General features: G+C 45.3%; 6 protein-coding genes and 1 non-coding gene across 7 annotated transcripts; 6 read left to right on the top strand and 1 right to left on the bottom strand. All coding sequences in view use genetic code 12, as the record gives it.

Moving 5' to 3' along the window:
- Window positions 1-771: 771 nt before the first annotated feature.
- Window positions 772-2,052, bottom strand: NSA1 (ribosome biosynthesis protein; the record flags this gene model as incomplete). The annotated part of the gene is made up of 1 exon (XM_025479810.1): window positions 772-2,052. The coding sequence occupies one exon, from the start codon at window positions 2,050-2,052 to the stop codon at window positions 772-774; it is 1,281 nt and encodes a 426-aa protein (XP_025339283.1).
- A 656-nt stretch (window positions 2,053-2,708) lies between these two features.
- CXQ87_001266 lies at window positions 2,709-2,781 on the top strand. Its single transcript has one exon. It is a non-coding gene; the product is annotated as a tRNA-Ala (tRNA).
- A 255-nt stretch (window positions 2,782-3,036) lies between these two features.
- SSZ1 (Ssz1p) lies at window positions 3,037-4,680 on the top strand (the record flags this gene model as incomplete). Its single annotated transcript, XM_025479809.1, has 1 exon — window positions 3,037-4,680. The coding sequence occupies one exon, from the start codon at window positions 3,037-3,039 to the stop codon at window positions 4,678-4,680; it is 1,644 nt and encodes a 547-aa protein (XP_025339282.1).
- A 262-nt stretch (window positions 4,681-4,942) lies between these two features.
- Window positions 4,943-6,826, top strand: GYP1 (Gyp1p; the record flags this gene model as incomplete). Its single annotated transcript, XM_025479808.1, has 1 exon — window positions 4,943-6,826. The coding sequence occupies one exon, from the start codon at window positions 4,943-4,945 to the stop codon at window positions 6,824-6,826; it is 1,884 nt and encodes a 627-aa protein (XP_025339281.1).
- Window positions 6,827-7,295: 469 nt separating this feature from the next.
- Window positions 7,296-8,330, top strand: CXQ87_001263 (methylenetetrahydrofolate dehydrogenase (NAD(+)); the record flags this gene model as incomplete). The annotated part of the gene is made up of 1 exon (XM_025479807.1): window positions 7,296-8,330. The coding sequence occupies one exon, from the start codon at window positions 7,296-7,298 to the stop codon at window positions 8,328-8,330; it is 1,035 nt and encodes a 344-aa protein (XP_025339280.1).
- Window positions 8,331-8,700: 370 nt separating this feature from the next.
- Window positions 8,701-10,725, top strand: BAS1 (Myb-related transcription factor BAS1; the record flags this gene model as incomplete). Its single annotated transcript, XM_025479806.1, has 1 exon — window positions 8,701-10,725. The coding sequence occupies one exon, from the start codon at window positions 8,701-8,703 to the stop codon at window positions 10,723-10,725; it is 2,025 nt and encodes a 674-aa protein (XP_025339279.1).
- Window positions 10,726-12,379: 1,654 nt separating this feature from the next.
- On the top strand, window positions 12,380-14,685 carry CXQ87_001261 (ubiquitin-specific protease; the record flags this gene model as incomplete). Its single annotated transcript, XM_025479805.1, has 2 exons — window positions 12,380-14,647; window positions 14,671-14,685. The coding sequence occupies 2 exons, from the start codon at window positions 12,380-12,382 to the stop codon at window positions 14,683-14,685; spliced, it is 2,283 nt and encodes a 760-aa protein (XP_025339278.1).
- Between the last annotated feature and the right edge of the window lies 1 nt (window position 14,686).

The raw sequence follows: 14,686 nt of genomic DNA, 5'->3' as shown, positions 1-14,686 counted from the left end.
TTGTGCATATCTACGAGTCAATTGAACCTTCAGATTTGTCCGTGTGGTGTCTTACGTCCGAAATTCCGGTTTTAACTCTGACCCTTCCGGCAAAGAGTCTCCAAAGCAGTTTCTGCATTGAATGGTGTCCTGCAAAGTTTTCTAAAGTCGAAATGTTATGTGTGATAGCGCTCGATCAAGGCTTCATATATGGTGCGATGGGGGAGGATGGCGAAGGTGACACCTTCCCACAACAGAATCAAACAGATAACTCTAAAGTTCCCTCCGCGCAGAATATCGACCAACGCGTTGCAGAAAAGCCTATCCGTCAATTTACAGAGAGCAATCAACTCAAGAATCTGTCTCCTGGTGAAGCCACTCAAAGAGCCAAATACACCAAAATCTGCAATCTACCAGAGCACAATGGCCTTATAAGATCTGTGAGTTGGGCACCATCCATGGGACGGAGTTATCATCTAATCGCTACTGGTTGCAAGGATGGCTTTATAAGGATCTTCAAGGCAACAGAATCGAGAGAGAAGGGCCTACAAGTTGACCTTATGGCTAAGCTTGATGATCACAAACAGGAGGTCTGGCGAGTGTCATGGAACTCTACAGGAACCATACTAAGCTCTGCCGGAGATGACGGAAAGGTTCGTCTTTGGAAGCAAAACTACATGAACGAGTGGCAATGTATGAGTGAAATTAATAGCAGCAACCGGCTGGATTATAAGTTACATGGCGACCAAGAGAGATCTGCCTACTCACACAAGCCGTCTTCAGCCAGATGAGCTAGATACGTCTCCTCTTTTTGGTAATCAAAGGCTTGTCATCGACGTCTTTCTTGTCCTCGAGTTGTTCCCATAACTCGTCTTCCTGTTGTTGTTGTTCGATTTTTTCGGCTGCTTCCTTTTCAGAGTTCAGCTGTGAGTCGTCCTCAATGAAAACAATGCTGCTTATCTGAGTTCCAACGTACACTTTGGCTAGTAAATTGCGTGTCTTCACATCAAACACTCGCAAGTATCTGTCCAAGCCACCAGTCGCGATAACCTCTGATACTGGGGAGGGTTCCACACTATTAATTGCGCCAGTATTACCACCCTTTGAGTATCGTCCAAGCACCTTGAGAGATGGTCTGTAAAATGTCCCTGCGGAAGCTGACACAATTCGCACGGCCTTCGCATCAACCTTTATCAAGGAGAGTTTAGCAACATAGGTATGCGTATCTGTAATAATAATGTCTTCCTCGCTATCTGTGGCAAATCGTAAATTAGTGATTGGTTTTTCACAAACTTTGTACGAAGCAATTGGCTCCACATCACTCAGTGTATCGTATTTTCGTATGTGGCCGTACCAAGATGACGTGACGAGTTTAAAGTGTTTAGATTCAGAACTTCTTTGAAAGAGAATGCCTGTGACCCAGATAGGCACATCAAGACCGAGATGATCCGGCTCGACATTTTCCGACTTAAAAAGAACTTTTGGCTTCCATGAGGCAGCATCTGCGAATTTGAACCCCATTTTCTTCACTTGGTTTTCGTCATAAAGCTTGATTACCTGAAGATCATTCTCCTTACCACCATATGCGAAAACACCGGGTCTTGTTGCATTTGAAGTAAATGCACTGATGGACGTCGCTTCAGGTGTTCTTCCCGGAAGTTTAATGGTGATGGGGGCAGAATCGGCTTCGTTGGTGCTGATAATACTTAAGTTTGACGATTCTAGAGCAATTATTGCTATCCCGAGTGATTCATTTAATTCTAATGCAATCGGTTTGGCACCCTTCTCACAGCCTAACTCAACTGAACGTAGAAGCTTCCCGAAATCATCGGAAGATCTATCAGAAACATCGTAAAAATCAACGTATCCTCCAATACGAGCCGCGATCAAGACATTATCCTTCGTAATTTTCATCACTCTGATCCTCGATTTCACTGTCAGGCGATCTGAGTCCTCCAAGACGCTTCGTATAAGCTCAGGTTGAGAAGCATCTTTCTGTGATGTGTCAGTTCCTGAAGGGCATATTACCTCCTTGACATTACCAGTTTCATCAGCAGAAACGAGGAACCGCATCTTGTTCTGATAGAGTGGTAAAAAATTCTGAGCGCGGCCTTGATGATCATCGCACTGGCTAAAGAACCAAAGAACATTGAACAACTCATTTTTTCTACAATGCCCTTCCATTGCCGATTTTGCCTTATGGAAAGAAGTTGTGTTTGATCAATCACCATCAGTTACCCATTTACTCTTGGTTCCATCTACCACCAAACCGTTTGTATGCTACGAGCTGAGAGGTGGGGTATTCGAGAAACTACCGCCAGTCTTGATAACAATGGATGAAAAAATGAACATTGCGCTACTGAACGTCATTTCTAAAAGCCCTTGAGTTTAAAAGCTAAATGTGCATCATGAAGGCCATGTCTCAGTAATGAACACAACCATTGTGTCTCTGTTGGCCATTGGAGGAATTTTGGTGTCAGGCGAGGCCTATTTTGCCCAATATGAAGCAGAGACACATTAATTGATTTCAGTGTCGTGTTTAAAGCATAAAATTAGGTAAATATGCCTGTAACTTTTTCCTGAACCGTTTTTTGAGTATTTGAGTCAGCCTAGTCTTTTTAATACCGCTAAACAAAGTCATGAACAAAACTTGTGTCTCATTGGCTCTTTTTTGGTACGCAAACATTGCCTTGTATAGAACGTGCACCTGTCAATTTCCCCAAATCGATGGGCGTGTGGCGCAGCTGGTAGCGCGTTCGCTTCGCATGTGAAAGGTCTTCGGTTCGACTCCGGACTCGTCCACTTTTTTTATGAATCAAGCCTTCAAGAGCTTTGAGCTTACGGTCTGAATTAAAGAAAACTGCAGAAGCCTTATCGAACGAAGTACCAGTTACTTACATTCGCGCATGGGTGTCCCTGCTACACACACTGCGGAAACCCTCAATCGAAAGATTCTCAATTACTTTGTACTGCATATAGCCCAGATAGTGAGAAGACTTCAATACTGAAAAAAATTGAGCCTAAAAAGTTGTGGTTTATCACTCACAAGCACACATCATGTCCAGTGTTATTGGTATTACCTTCGGAAACACATCCTCTTCTATTGCTGTGGCCACTCAAGACGGCAGAGTTGACGTTATCGCCAATCCTGACGGTGACAGAGCCATTCCCTCTGTCTTGTCGTATGTTGGTGTCGATGAGTACCACGGTGCTCAAGCAAGAGCCCAATTGGTGAGAAACTCCAAAAATACCATCATCAACTTCAGAGACTACATTGGTAAGAAATTTGAAGAAGTTGACTTTTGGGCTTCCTCCGCCGGCGCTAAGCCAATTAAAACTGAGGATGGCGGTATTGGTTACGAGATCGAAAGAGAAGATGGTGTTGAGATTGTCACTGTGGAAGAGGCTGTCACCAGACACTTCAAGCAGTTGAGAAGTGCCGCCGAAGATTACCTTGGACAGGCTGTTGAGAAGGCAGTCTTGACTGTTCCCACAGATTTTACTGAGCATCAAAAAGAAGCTCTCAACAAGTCCGCTGAGGCTGCTGGCTTGAAGGTTTTGCAGCTGATCAATGAACCATCTGCAGCTTTGCTTTCTTACTTGACTGCTGCTGGCGATGAAGCTTTGCTTGCTGACAAACTTTATGTTGTTGCTGACTTTGGTGGTATAAGGTCTGACGCCGCCGTCATCTCTGTGAGGGGTGGTATTTTCACGATCTTGGCTACTACTCACCAACACAAATTGGGTGGTGATGACTTGGACGACGCTCTTTCCGATCACTTTGCTAAGGAATTTCAAAAGAAATTCAAAGCTGATGCTAAGGGCACCGCTAGAAGTTTGGCTAAATTGAAGGCTGAATCTATCACAGCCAAGAAGACATTGTCCAATGTCACATCCTCATCATTTTCCATCGAGTCTCTCGCTGATGGATACGATTTCTTGTCCAACATCAACAGATTGAGATTTGAACTAGCTGCAAGAAAGCCCTTGAGTGATATGACTGCTTTTGTGGAACTGGCTGTGCATAAGGCAGGATTGGAGCCATTGGACATTGATGAAGTTTTGTTGGTTGGTGGTTCCTCTAATGTTGTGAAATTGGCCAGCAATGTGCAATTCATTTTCCCTGAATCCACCACCGTTGTTGCCCCCTCTTTGGACTCCAAGGCTGCAAACCCAGAGGAGTTGTCTACTAGGGGTGCTGCTTTGCAAGCTGCCCTTGTGGAAACATTTGACGATGAAGAGATTAGTGAGTCATTGCAACCAATCGTCGTGAACACCCAGCATTTGACAAAGCCTATCGGCATCAAGGACAATGAGGGCAAGTTCGTCCCAATCTTGGTTGCTGAGACCGCTTACCCTATCAAGAAGTCTATCGAAGTCACAAACGGCGACGCCGCAGATGTCTCTATCGAATTGTTTGAGGGTAAGAGACATGTCAAGGAGACTGTTATCGAGCCAGCACCTAAGAGTGAAGACGAGGATGATTCCGAGGAGGAGTCTGATGATGAGCCTGAGATCAAGAGAGAAGTTGAATATCTTACAGGAGATTTGCTCGCCAAATTGTCCCTCTCAGAGTTGAAAGCAAACTCCAAGTTGGAGGTTATCATTAGCATCACTCAGAATGGTGTTTTGCACTTGTCTGGAAGGGAATTGAAGCAAGGGTCTGTTGCTGTCAAGGGTGAGTTGAAGTCAGACGCCTAATGTGACTAAGTTTACTTATTTAATAGATTTTTAAACGTCTGATTCTGGGAATTTCAGACTCTCTAAACGACCACTAGGCCTTTGGCGAGGTCTCTCTGCAGTACTGTTCGAGGTATGGTATGGAGATACTACCGCATTCGATATCTAAGCACTCGTCAATCCGATCTCGCTTAAAGTCGATTCGACAAGTTTACTAAGAGAAGTGGGTGACAATTGTTTGCAAGCAAGTCACTTTCGATCACAATCTTAGCTTTCATTCAACATGCCTAAAAAGAAGCAAGAAATGTCTCAGGTGTACAGTCAGAACAACGAGTTCATATTTGGTGAGAAGGGCGGTAAGGGGAAAAACCTCCTGTCATTCCTAAAAAATCTATCACTTACCGGGAGTCCCAACTCTCTGCTGCGTCAAGGAATTAGAGGGGGTGATGCAGAAAGCCTACGGGAGGTCAACAGTAACATTTATGGCAACTTGTCGTATGGCATAGGCGCTCAAGATCATGGAGGAGGTGAGATCGGTCAAAGACCAATGATGGCTAGCAGAGGCTCGAAGTCCTCACGATCCATATCTGCTAGCCAGACAAGGAGCTCAACGGGCTCTCACGATGGCACAGACGAAAAGCAAACAAGTAGGCTGTCCTCGCCTTTTACTATCAGTCGAGCTGTTAGCGGATCAGGATACTCCCCAAGAAATGCTTACAGACGACCAACATATACGGACCTAGACGATGATTGGGATGCAGCGATTGACGAGGTTAACCTGAAGAACTCACGCATAAAGCCTCCTCAACAAGACCATTTAGCGAGTTTGAGCTCAGAGGAGCGTCGGTCTAGCTCTACAGGTGTCGTTGATTCGCTCTACCCTGAATTGACCATGAGCTCTGGCGCTGGCACTTCGTTGCCAAAGGAGCTGATGGACTCACAAGACAAAGAAATGAAGAATGAGATTCAAAAGCTTAACTCCATCCACACCAGATTCAGTAAGTTCCAAAAGGTTCTTGTTGAGGATAATAGTGGTGTAAACATGCGAGACCTCAGGAAATTGGCCTGGAATGGAATCCCGTCGGAGCTTCGAGCTCTTTGTTGGCAATTGCTCTTGGGATACTTACCTACGAACAAAACAAGACAAAGCTCCACTCTCAGGAGAAAAAGACAGGAGTATCTTGACGGTCTAAAGGATGCAAATGCTGGCTCAATGTTTGATGGAACGGTAACGCCGAGCAATGAGTCCTCGGGCCTGTTGCCTGCCTCCAATAATAGAGACAACAGTTTGAACAAAGAAAAGCAACTTCATCATCAGATCAAAATTGATGTCAAAAGGACCAATCCAAGCATTAAACTCTTTGGATACGATGCAACGCAGAGATCACTTCGCAAAGTGTTATACTTGTGGGCCATTCGCCATCCTGCCAGTGGTTATGTGCAAGGTATAAATGACTTGTGCACCCCATTTTACCAAATCTTTTTATCAAACTACATTTGGCAGTTACAGCTTAAAAAAGCATTTGATGCCGGACATGGTGATGATCCTAGCTCTCTCTTCATTCCGGGCCTTATAGACGAGACAGGATCTGACACGTTCGAGAATGAGATTCTTCTGGATCCACAATTGCCCACGTACACATGGGAGAATTTTGATAGTGGGAAGCTCTCGCCAAGAGTGACTGCAATTATAGAAGCTGATACTTACTGGTGCCTTTCGAGACTTCTCGACAATATCACTGATAATTACATTCATGAACAGCCGGGAATTATAAGACAAGTCAATGATTTGAGGAATCTCATTTCGAAGATTGATGTGTCACTTCTTGAACATCTCGAAAATGAGGGAGTTGAATTCATTCAGTTCGCATTTCGCTGGATGAACTGCCTACTTATGAGAGAACTCTCAATAGGACTCATTGTGAGGATGTGGGATACTTATCTAAGCGAGACACCTCTCGGATTCAACAACTTCCACGTGTATGTCTGTGCAGCATTTCTCATTAAGTTTGCAAATGAGCTTAAACAAAAAGACTTCCAGGAAATACTTCTTTTTCTTCAAAACCCGCCTACATCCATCTGGACTGAGAAAGATGTTGAATTGATGTTGAGCGAGGCCTTCATTTGGCAAAGTCTTTACAAAAATGCAACCGCTCACCTTCGGTGAGACTTCGAAAGTTTCCTCGATGTGACGAAAAAAACGGTCTCTAGCAAAATATCCCAATTTGTGTAAAGCTGTCCATAATAGAGCTCATTCCAGGTCCGATCATTTACATAATCTCTAATTCTTGCCTTTCACATACGACGTTCACTTTAATTTTGTAACTAGTATTAATCTTTCATAGTAAATTATTCGTTCCTTTCACCCCACTCGGACTCACTACAATTGTTTTATTTTATTTTTTTTTTTTTTTTTTTTTTTAATTTCTTCCATTGTATAACATACGTCATAGGTGCTGCACGGTACTGACTTCTGTTTAATTACCGATGCTCATCGTCAGTGCAGGAGTCAGAGGTTAATATCACTTAATACTTACTGTATTTTTTTCCTCCTTCAGGTTGAACGTCTACCAGGGTCCCCATATTTTTGAGCATAATTTCTGGTGGTTTCGTCGCTATTCATTAAAATACAACTAATGGTGCACCCAGCAGGAAGAACAATCTTGGCATCGACTATTGCTAAGCAGTATGTCACTGAGATAACATCGCAAGTCAAAGCATTGAGCTTCAAACCAAAGTTGGTAGGCTTTTTGGCCAATGATGACAGTGCTGCTGAGATGTATGCCAACTGGTCAGCGAAAACGTGTGAGCTGATGGGCTTTGAGTACGAGTTGAGAAGAAGGGCCAAGCACGATCTTGAGAGTGCCTTGATTCAGGCGAACAACGATGACAAGGTTGATGGTATAATGGTTTACTTTCCTATATTCGGTGACAAGCAAGACCAATATCTTCAGCAACTCATCTCCACTGAGAAAGACGTTGAGGGTCTCAACTTCTTGTACTACCACAACATGTACCACAATATCAGATTTTTGGACCCACCTACGAATGAGCAAAAATCCATTCTACCTTGCACGCCTTTGGCTATGGTAAAGATCTTGGAGTATTTGGGTGTCTACAACAAGCACTTGCACTACGGTAATCGTCTTTACGGCAAGAAAGTTTTGGTTGTCAACCGCTCCGAAATCGTTGGGAGACCACTTGCTGCCCTTTTGGCCAATGACGGAGCCACGGTTTATTCTCTCGATATCAACAATATTCAACAGTTCACCAGAGGCGACGACTTGCTGATGCAGAGACACAAAGTCATCGACTTGGATCTGAAGGAATACCCGCTTGAGAAAGTGGCCCCTCAATGTGACGTAATTATTACCGGCGTGCCCTCGGAAAATTACAAATTCCCTACCGAATTGGTGCCGAACGGAGCCGTTGTGATAAACTTTTCAAGTGCCAAAAACTTCAACGAAGATGTGAAGCAGAAGGCCGGCTTATACGTTCCTCTGATTGGAAAAGTCACCATTGCCATGCTTCTTAGAAACTTACTCCGTTTGATCAACAACAAAAAAATCCGTGTGGAGAAAGCTAGCGGTGGTGGTACCGGTGCCGCCGGTGCTTCTTCTGAGACCGGTACCGCCGTTGAACGTGGGGCAGAAGGTGACAAGGCGGAATAGAGAACCTGTCTTTGCCTGAATCGAGCAGGCGGGGCGCCTGCCGGTACTAAGAGCGGAACTGAGAGACAAAGAATTAACTATGAGGGCAAGTGTACACGTGATAATTATCACGTTCCTCATCCCGATGGCCTCACGTGCGGCGGGAGAACTCCGGTGTATGTGCACCAGAAAGCTTTCTCCACTGACTCAGGCTCGCCGAAGTCAGCCATAAATCAGTGACAATTCCCACCCCCATTGCAGGTGGCCCTGTTTTCAGCTAACATCTTTTCAATTTCCAAATAATTAGAAGATCGAAGAATAGACTACACGCGTCAATAAACTAGCCTAGTCTCGACTCTGCCTATTGTCTTCTCGTTTACGAACAAACCAAATGAAGAGATCTCACCAACCGATCGACACACTCGCAATCACGGAGTCGCTAGGGCTTCAAACTTTCAGAAAAGGCGGTCGAAAGGCTTGGACGAAACAAGAAGATGCTAAGTTGGTCCAACGATTGCATGAACTTTATCCAAAAGAAACGTCAGAAAGAAATGTCGATCCGAAGAATGTTCACTGGGAGTTGGTCGCGGAAGTATTTGACGACCAATCTCGCAAAGCCAAAGACTGTCGGAAGAGGTGGGTCAGCTCGCTCAACCCCAGCCTTCGACGTGGAAAGTGGACTCCCGAGGAAGATCAACAGCTTTTGACAAGCTACAAGAAATACGGCCCACTGTGGCAGTTGATATCTGCAGACGTCAAGGGAAGAACAGAGCATCAATGTCTGAAAAGGTACCTCGAGGTTCTTGATCCGTCGTTGAGCAACCGTCTAAAAGTGTGGTCACTTGAAGAAGACTTACTCTTGATCAACCAAGTCAAAGAACACGGAACCAAGTGGAGAACCATTGCCGCCGCCTTTGATGCAAGACCATCCCTCACTTGTCGAAACAGGTGGCGTAACCTTTTAACAGCTGTGGCTCGTGGGCGTGCTGACAAAGAGGTGATGGAGGCTATGGAGCTGATGACTGATGGCGACATTGCTAACAAACTTGTAATAAAGAAGGAGGATACGGATGAGAATTCGAAGAATGGTAGCGCAGGCGTTGATGATACTTCGGATTTACATGTCAAAGCTGAACGTGGCTCTTCTTCCCCAAGGTCATCTAGACTGTCCACGTCGGAAGTTCTCCAGAACAGCCCCGACAAGGAGGTGGAGTGGAGGTATGCCATAGTTAGCCGGGACCAGACTGAGGATCCAGACCAACCCTTCAAGGAGTTGTTGAAAAACGGCGGTCAGATCAAGTCCAAGGAATTGGCTCAATACCTCATTCAGTATGCATCCGTCTACAAAATGAAGGTCACTGTGCATCAACATATTCACCACCACTATGGATCGCAAGAATCGTCCGCAACAGCAGAGAATCAAATGGACAAGACGGACGAATCTCCTGCATTTTCTGGCTCTCCTCCCATCACTGTCCAACCAAGGAACAGCCGTACAACCAGTCCTTCATTGTATAACTTGGAACCTGAGTCTCAACTCCATAGAGTTCAGCATTTCAATTACCTTCCGCCACTCACAGAGGTTCCCCAATTGAATTCGTCTGCTTCATCACCTGCTTCCACAAAGGACGCTAGCACACATCATCATCACCATCACCACCACCATCATCATATGCACGAAGCAAGAAATGAGAAAGTTAAGTCAAGGAGTCATCCATTTAAGGGTCATCAAGAGTACAGCAATGGTGTCGTTTCACTTGCTGATGACGCACAGGCTAAGGAGTCAGATTTGCTCAAGCTTCTCGATCGTGCTGATAGCAGAGCTAACAGCATTGGGAGGGCGAACCGCAGAGTGGATGACAGGACAGACCAAACACCAAATGAGCCCGAATCCAATCTGCTTACACCTTTAACTCAGGCTGTTCAAATGGTGGCAGATGCCGAGGCTGAGAACCTGCTTCTTTCGAAAAGACCGCTCGATGATTTTGATGCTCAGAACAAGAAGATGAAGCTTGACGTTCCTGAAGAAGATGGGGATGAAGGACTTGATTTTTTTGAAACTATGCGCAATCTCAGTGCTCCATATCAACCTCAAAGACATCGTCATGAGAGGAGAGCTCACAAACCTCACGCAAAAGATCGTCGTGGTTCAAAAAGCAGCAACGGAAGTATCGATGAGGTGCCCAATCAGCCTGTCTCTCAGCATCACCCCTTGCACTATTCTCAAAGCAGTGTAACTCCAGTACCTGAACCACTTGCTGTCGAAGAAGATGAGGATGAACTACTTGACGTTTACGGACTTTTCTACAATTCGCATCCGAGGGAACCAACCGTGGAACCAACAGCTAACACTCAAGCCCATAACAATTTGCTTGAGTTGACTAATCCATTTGCATTTCCGTTCAACCCCTCGTAGTTGAACACTTAATTAGCATTATAATTCACAAACTGTCACTGTTCCAGTATATTTCGATACCAGAAAATTAGATATTCTTCTATTAGCCCATCTTTTTCAAAGAAGTGAGCGCTTCTCTGGTTCTGGCAGCTCTGCTGGGGTTGTCTCAGCTGTATCGTCAGAGGGGGCCGTATTTTCGTTTTGGATCAGCTCAATCATTTGCTGAGTAGGTTCTCTGGGAGTTTCTGTGACAGCCTTTTGGGAGCCATTTTTAGAGGCAGCCGTTGCTAGCTTGAGCTTTCTTTTACGATAGAATTCTCTCCACTTTGCATGAGAATCGGCAAAGTCTCGAATCTTCCGATTCCATAGTTTCTGGGCTTTGTAGTAGCTCCCGCCCCTATGTGCCAAGTTAAGGCAGGACATCATATATTCGAATTCCCCTGGAATCCAAGGAATGTCTGCAAATGCTTTGAACTCATGGATGGATAAGACGCTTCCCTGAAGAGAGAAGATACAATGACGAACATCAATAGGAATATCAAAATTGAAAATGTTTGCACAGCAGCCTTCAACGCACATGGGTGTAGTAAGATAATTGAGAGGCCTGCTTGATTGGGTGCAAATATAGTACATCATGATGTGCCGTGGACGGCGATGCTAGAGTTTCCAAATTCGGAGCTTTCAAAGATCACTGGCATTGAAAGACGTGACTGATTGAAGGCTGTATTATATTTTCGGTGGTGATCAGTGTCTACCACTGGTTTTATCGGTGAACCGTTAATCTCTTAGGAAGACTCGGAAAACCAGACCGTTGGCCGGTTGAGACACTCAGTATTCCTCGTACCCCAAAGTTTTCGATATCTCTCTAAGTTACACGCGGGCTTTCCGGATACATCACGTTGAAATATCCCATCCGTTTCATGTTCATAACACAACAGTTGTTGTACCTGTCGTATCTGTCATGTTCAAAAAGTTCAAGAGAAGATGATTTTTGTTCGTCGCTTCAAAACACACAATAGTTGAACCATTACCGACGAGTTCTTTTCACCTCTCCAATCCCAACCCCAATGGGTGTCTTTGTATCAGAAACACCTCTGTCCTTCATCTATTGCGCCTACCTTTCCCGTCGGCTATACTACCAGCCGAGGATCCTGACGACGCCAGGTCACAATCACGCAAAAACCTTAAGAAATATCAAACCTGATTTTTTCACAGTCGCCGTTTTTGCCCCTCTCCGTCGCTCACTACCTTCCCTCTACACTTCCATAATTAGTGTGCTGTTGGTGCACCACTTTCCCGCTGCGCACCAAAGATCATTCCTCACCAGCCTTGATCTAGTACATTTGTGACGTCCCAATACACCATATTAACTTCACCTGCTACAACGTTTTTTCTCCTCTAATCAGGCTTGATAATGCAGCAGGTGAGGAACGGACGCAAACCGCCACCAGACCTAGCTTCCACGCTGGCAATGCAGAAGAATCGATCGTTCCAGAGCACAGCTCACACTCCGGGCCAAGGTCGATCTCACCATAATGCCGCCCTGGAGCCTCCTCTGCTACCTCCGCCGCCTCCTCCGCCCCCTCATGTTCACAAGCCTTTGACCAAGGATGAGTGCATGAAGATCATCAACTCCGAGTTTCGTTCGCTTCAGTTAGACAGCCGCCTTACCACCATGTCGGTCTTTGATCTCATTGACCATTGCTCCTCGTTGTTTGAGGACCTGAAGGAGCATGCTTACACCACGCTGGGGCTCAAGAGCTACGTCAGAGCGTACTTGATCTTCAACTACTTCATCAACTCCTTCATCATGGTGCATTTCGAAGGGTTCGACCGCTTTCTCAAGCTGAACCAACAGGACTTCATAATATACTTGAACCTTTACAATTTTTTTAGAAGGGAGGATATTATCGGCCGCAACGTCTTTGATATTGACTTGGACACTTTACAGCTTCACATGGACGAATACTTGACATCTCACAACCTCCTATCTTTTGACATTCAAGAGCTTTTCGGCTGGTTGAACGAGTACATTGAATTCTTGAAGCATAAAGATGACGACTCAGAGGAGGAAGAGGAGGACGATCTTGGCCAGGGCTTCACTCAACCTGCGGTTTCGAAGCCTTATTATCAAACGGAACCCACAAACCTGCTCAACTTATCAGAGATCATCAAGCAGGGCGATCCTGCTGAGACAGAAACGGATCCAGATATGTTTGACTTTGCAAATCGGTTCCCTGAGGTGGCCGAAACTCCATACCCTGTGCGCCAATCCAGGCTGTCTTTGACCGAGCCTACCCTCGACAAGCATTACACCCTGCCACAGAACAATTCATCCAGACATGGTACCGGTCATCGTCAGGATACGATTCCACCTGTACCGCACATCCCTCCAGTACCGCAGGTTGCACCGACTCCACACCCGCATCATCCACAAGCCATGAGATCGCAGGAAAAATTGTCATCTGCGCCTTCAGTACAGTCGTTACCAGTTAATGGCGAAGCCATGGCATATGGGAACAATGGCAATTCATTCTACCATCAAACAAGATCGCATATCCAGCTCCCGAACCATCAACAACCCTCATACCCCCAAAACTTCCAGTACCAAAACTCATACCCTAACAACCATATGCATATGCTGCCTCAGGTTCCACACGCACATCAATTTGTGAGTCCTCCAGTCCCTCACTCAAATGGCACTTACTCTGCTCCTTACACTGGCCCAATGATGAACCCTCAGAAGGCGCATACTACTAGCAATCTACAAGCCATGGATGTGCAGAGAGCCAGATACCAAGAAAGGCTACAGAAAACTGAATGGCTACGATCGCATTCAATCTGTGGCCTCAAGAATTTGGGTTCCTCCTGCTACATCAATCTGACGATCCAAGTCATGTTTGGCGTTAGCCGCTTTGTCTCACTTTTCTCAAAGAGGTCCAATAACAATTCCTTAGCGAAGGCAATGAGTCTAACGAAAAATAAGACAATCTTGACTGAGGCAATTGTGGGTCTTTTAAGTACATTCCAAGCAAGCGGTGGCAGCGTTATTGCGCCCACGAAATTCATGAGAGTTGTGTCCCTGCTCAAGCCAAGTTTCAACATTCCTTTCGAACAGCAAGATGCTCAAGAATTTCTCCTTTTCATTATAGACAAAGTTCATGAGGAGTTGGCGAGACAACCCAATGAGGATATGTTGGAGACAGACTACGTGCGTAAATGGGGCGTTGATGTGACTCCCATGGAGAAAGAAGAATATCACAAGTGGTATCGTGCACTTATGAAGGCTGAGGGTGTTTCGCCGGTCAACGACCTATGTCAGGGACATGTACGAAGCCAGTTGGTCTGCAATAAGTGCGGCTGCACCTCAAACAGTTATTCGTCATTTTCGATGCTTTCGCTTCCGATTCCAACGACCCATCTGCCTGTGGTTGACTTGATTGATTGTCTACGTTACTACACCCAGGATGAAACGCTCAGTGGTGAAAATGCGTGGAAGTGTCCGAGATGTAATAAGTCGGAGGGTGACGGCAATCCAATGGATGTCGTATTCCAACAGAAGAGGTCGCTCAAACCGTGGAAGAATAAAAGCTCCAAGAAGCCAAAGGAAAATGGTTCGCCAATGGGCCCCATCAGTATCAAGAAGTTGAGCATTATCAAGTTGCCCCCTGTGTTATTCATCCATTTGTCAAGATTCTCCATGTTCAGCATGACAGATAAACTTAATGCTACAATCACATATCCGTTGCGACTCAAATTCAATCACCAAACTGAAGATGTGCATTACAGCTTGGTTGGTCTCATCAATCATTTTGGTAACCTCAAGAGCGGCCACTACACATCACTTGTCAACAAGTCCAGAGACAAGACTGACAGGTTATTGCACCCAGAGTGGTGTTACTTTGACGACGAAAATTTCAGACTCCATGTCCCTCATGGTGATGTTCGTACTGAGGGTGCTAAGAGGCTTCATTCTCGTGAT

This window comes from Candidozyma duobushaemuli (assembly GCF_002926085.2).
Source record: "Candidozyma duobushaemuli strain B09383 chromosome Unknown A_B09383, whole genome shotgun sequence".
Lineage (NCBI taxonomy): Eukaryota > Fungi > Ascomycota > Pichiomycetes > Serinales > Metschnikowiaceae > Candidozyma > Candidozyma duobushaemuli.
Note: the sequence above shows the minus strand (reverse complement) of the source record. Positions and strands in the feature narration are given on the sequence as shown.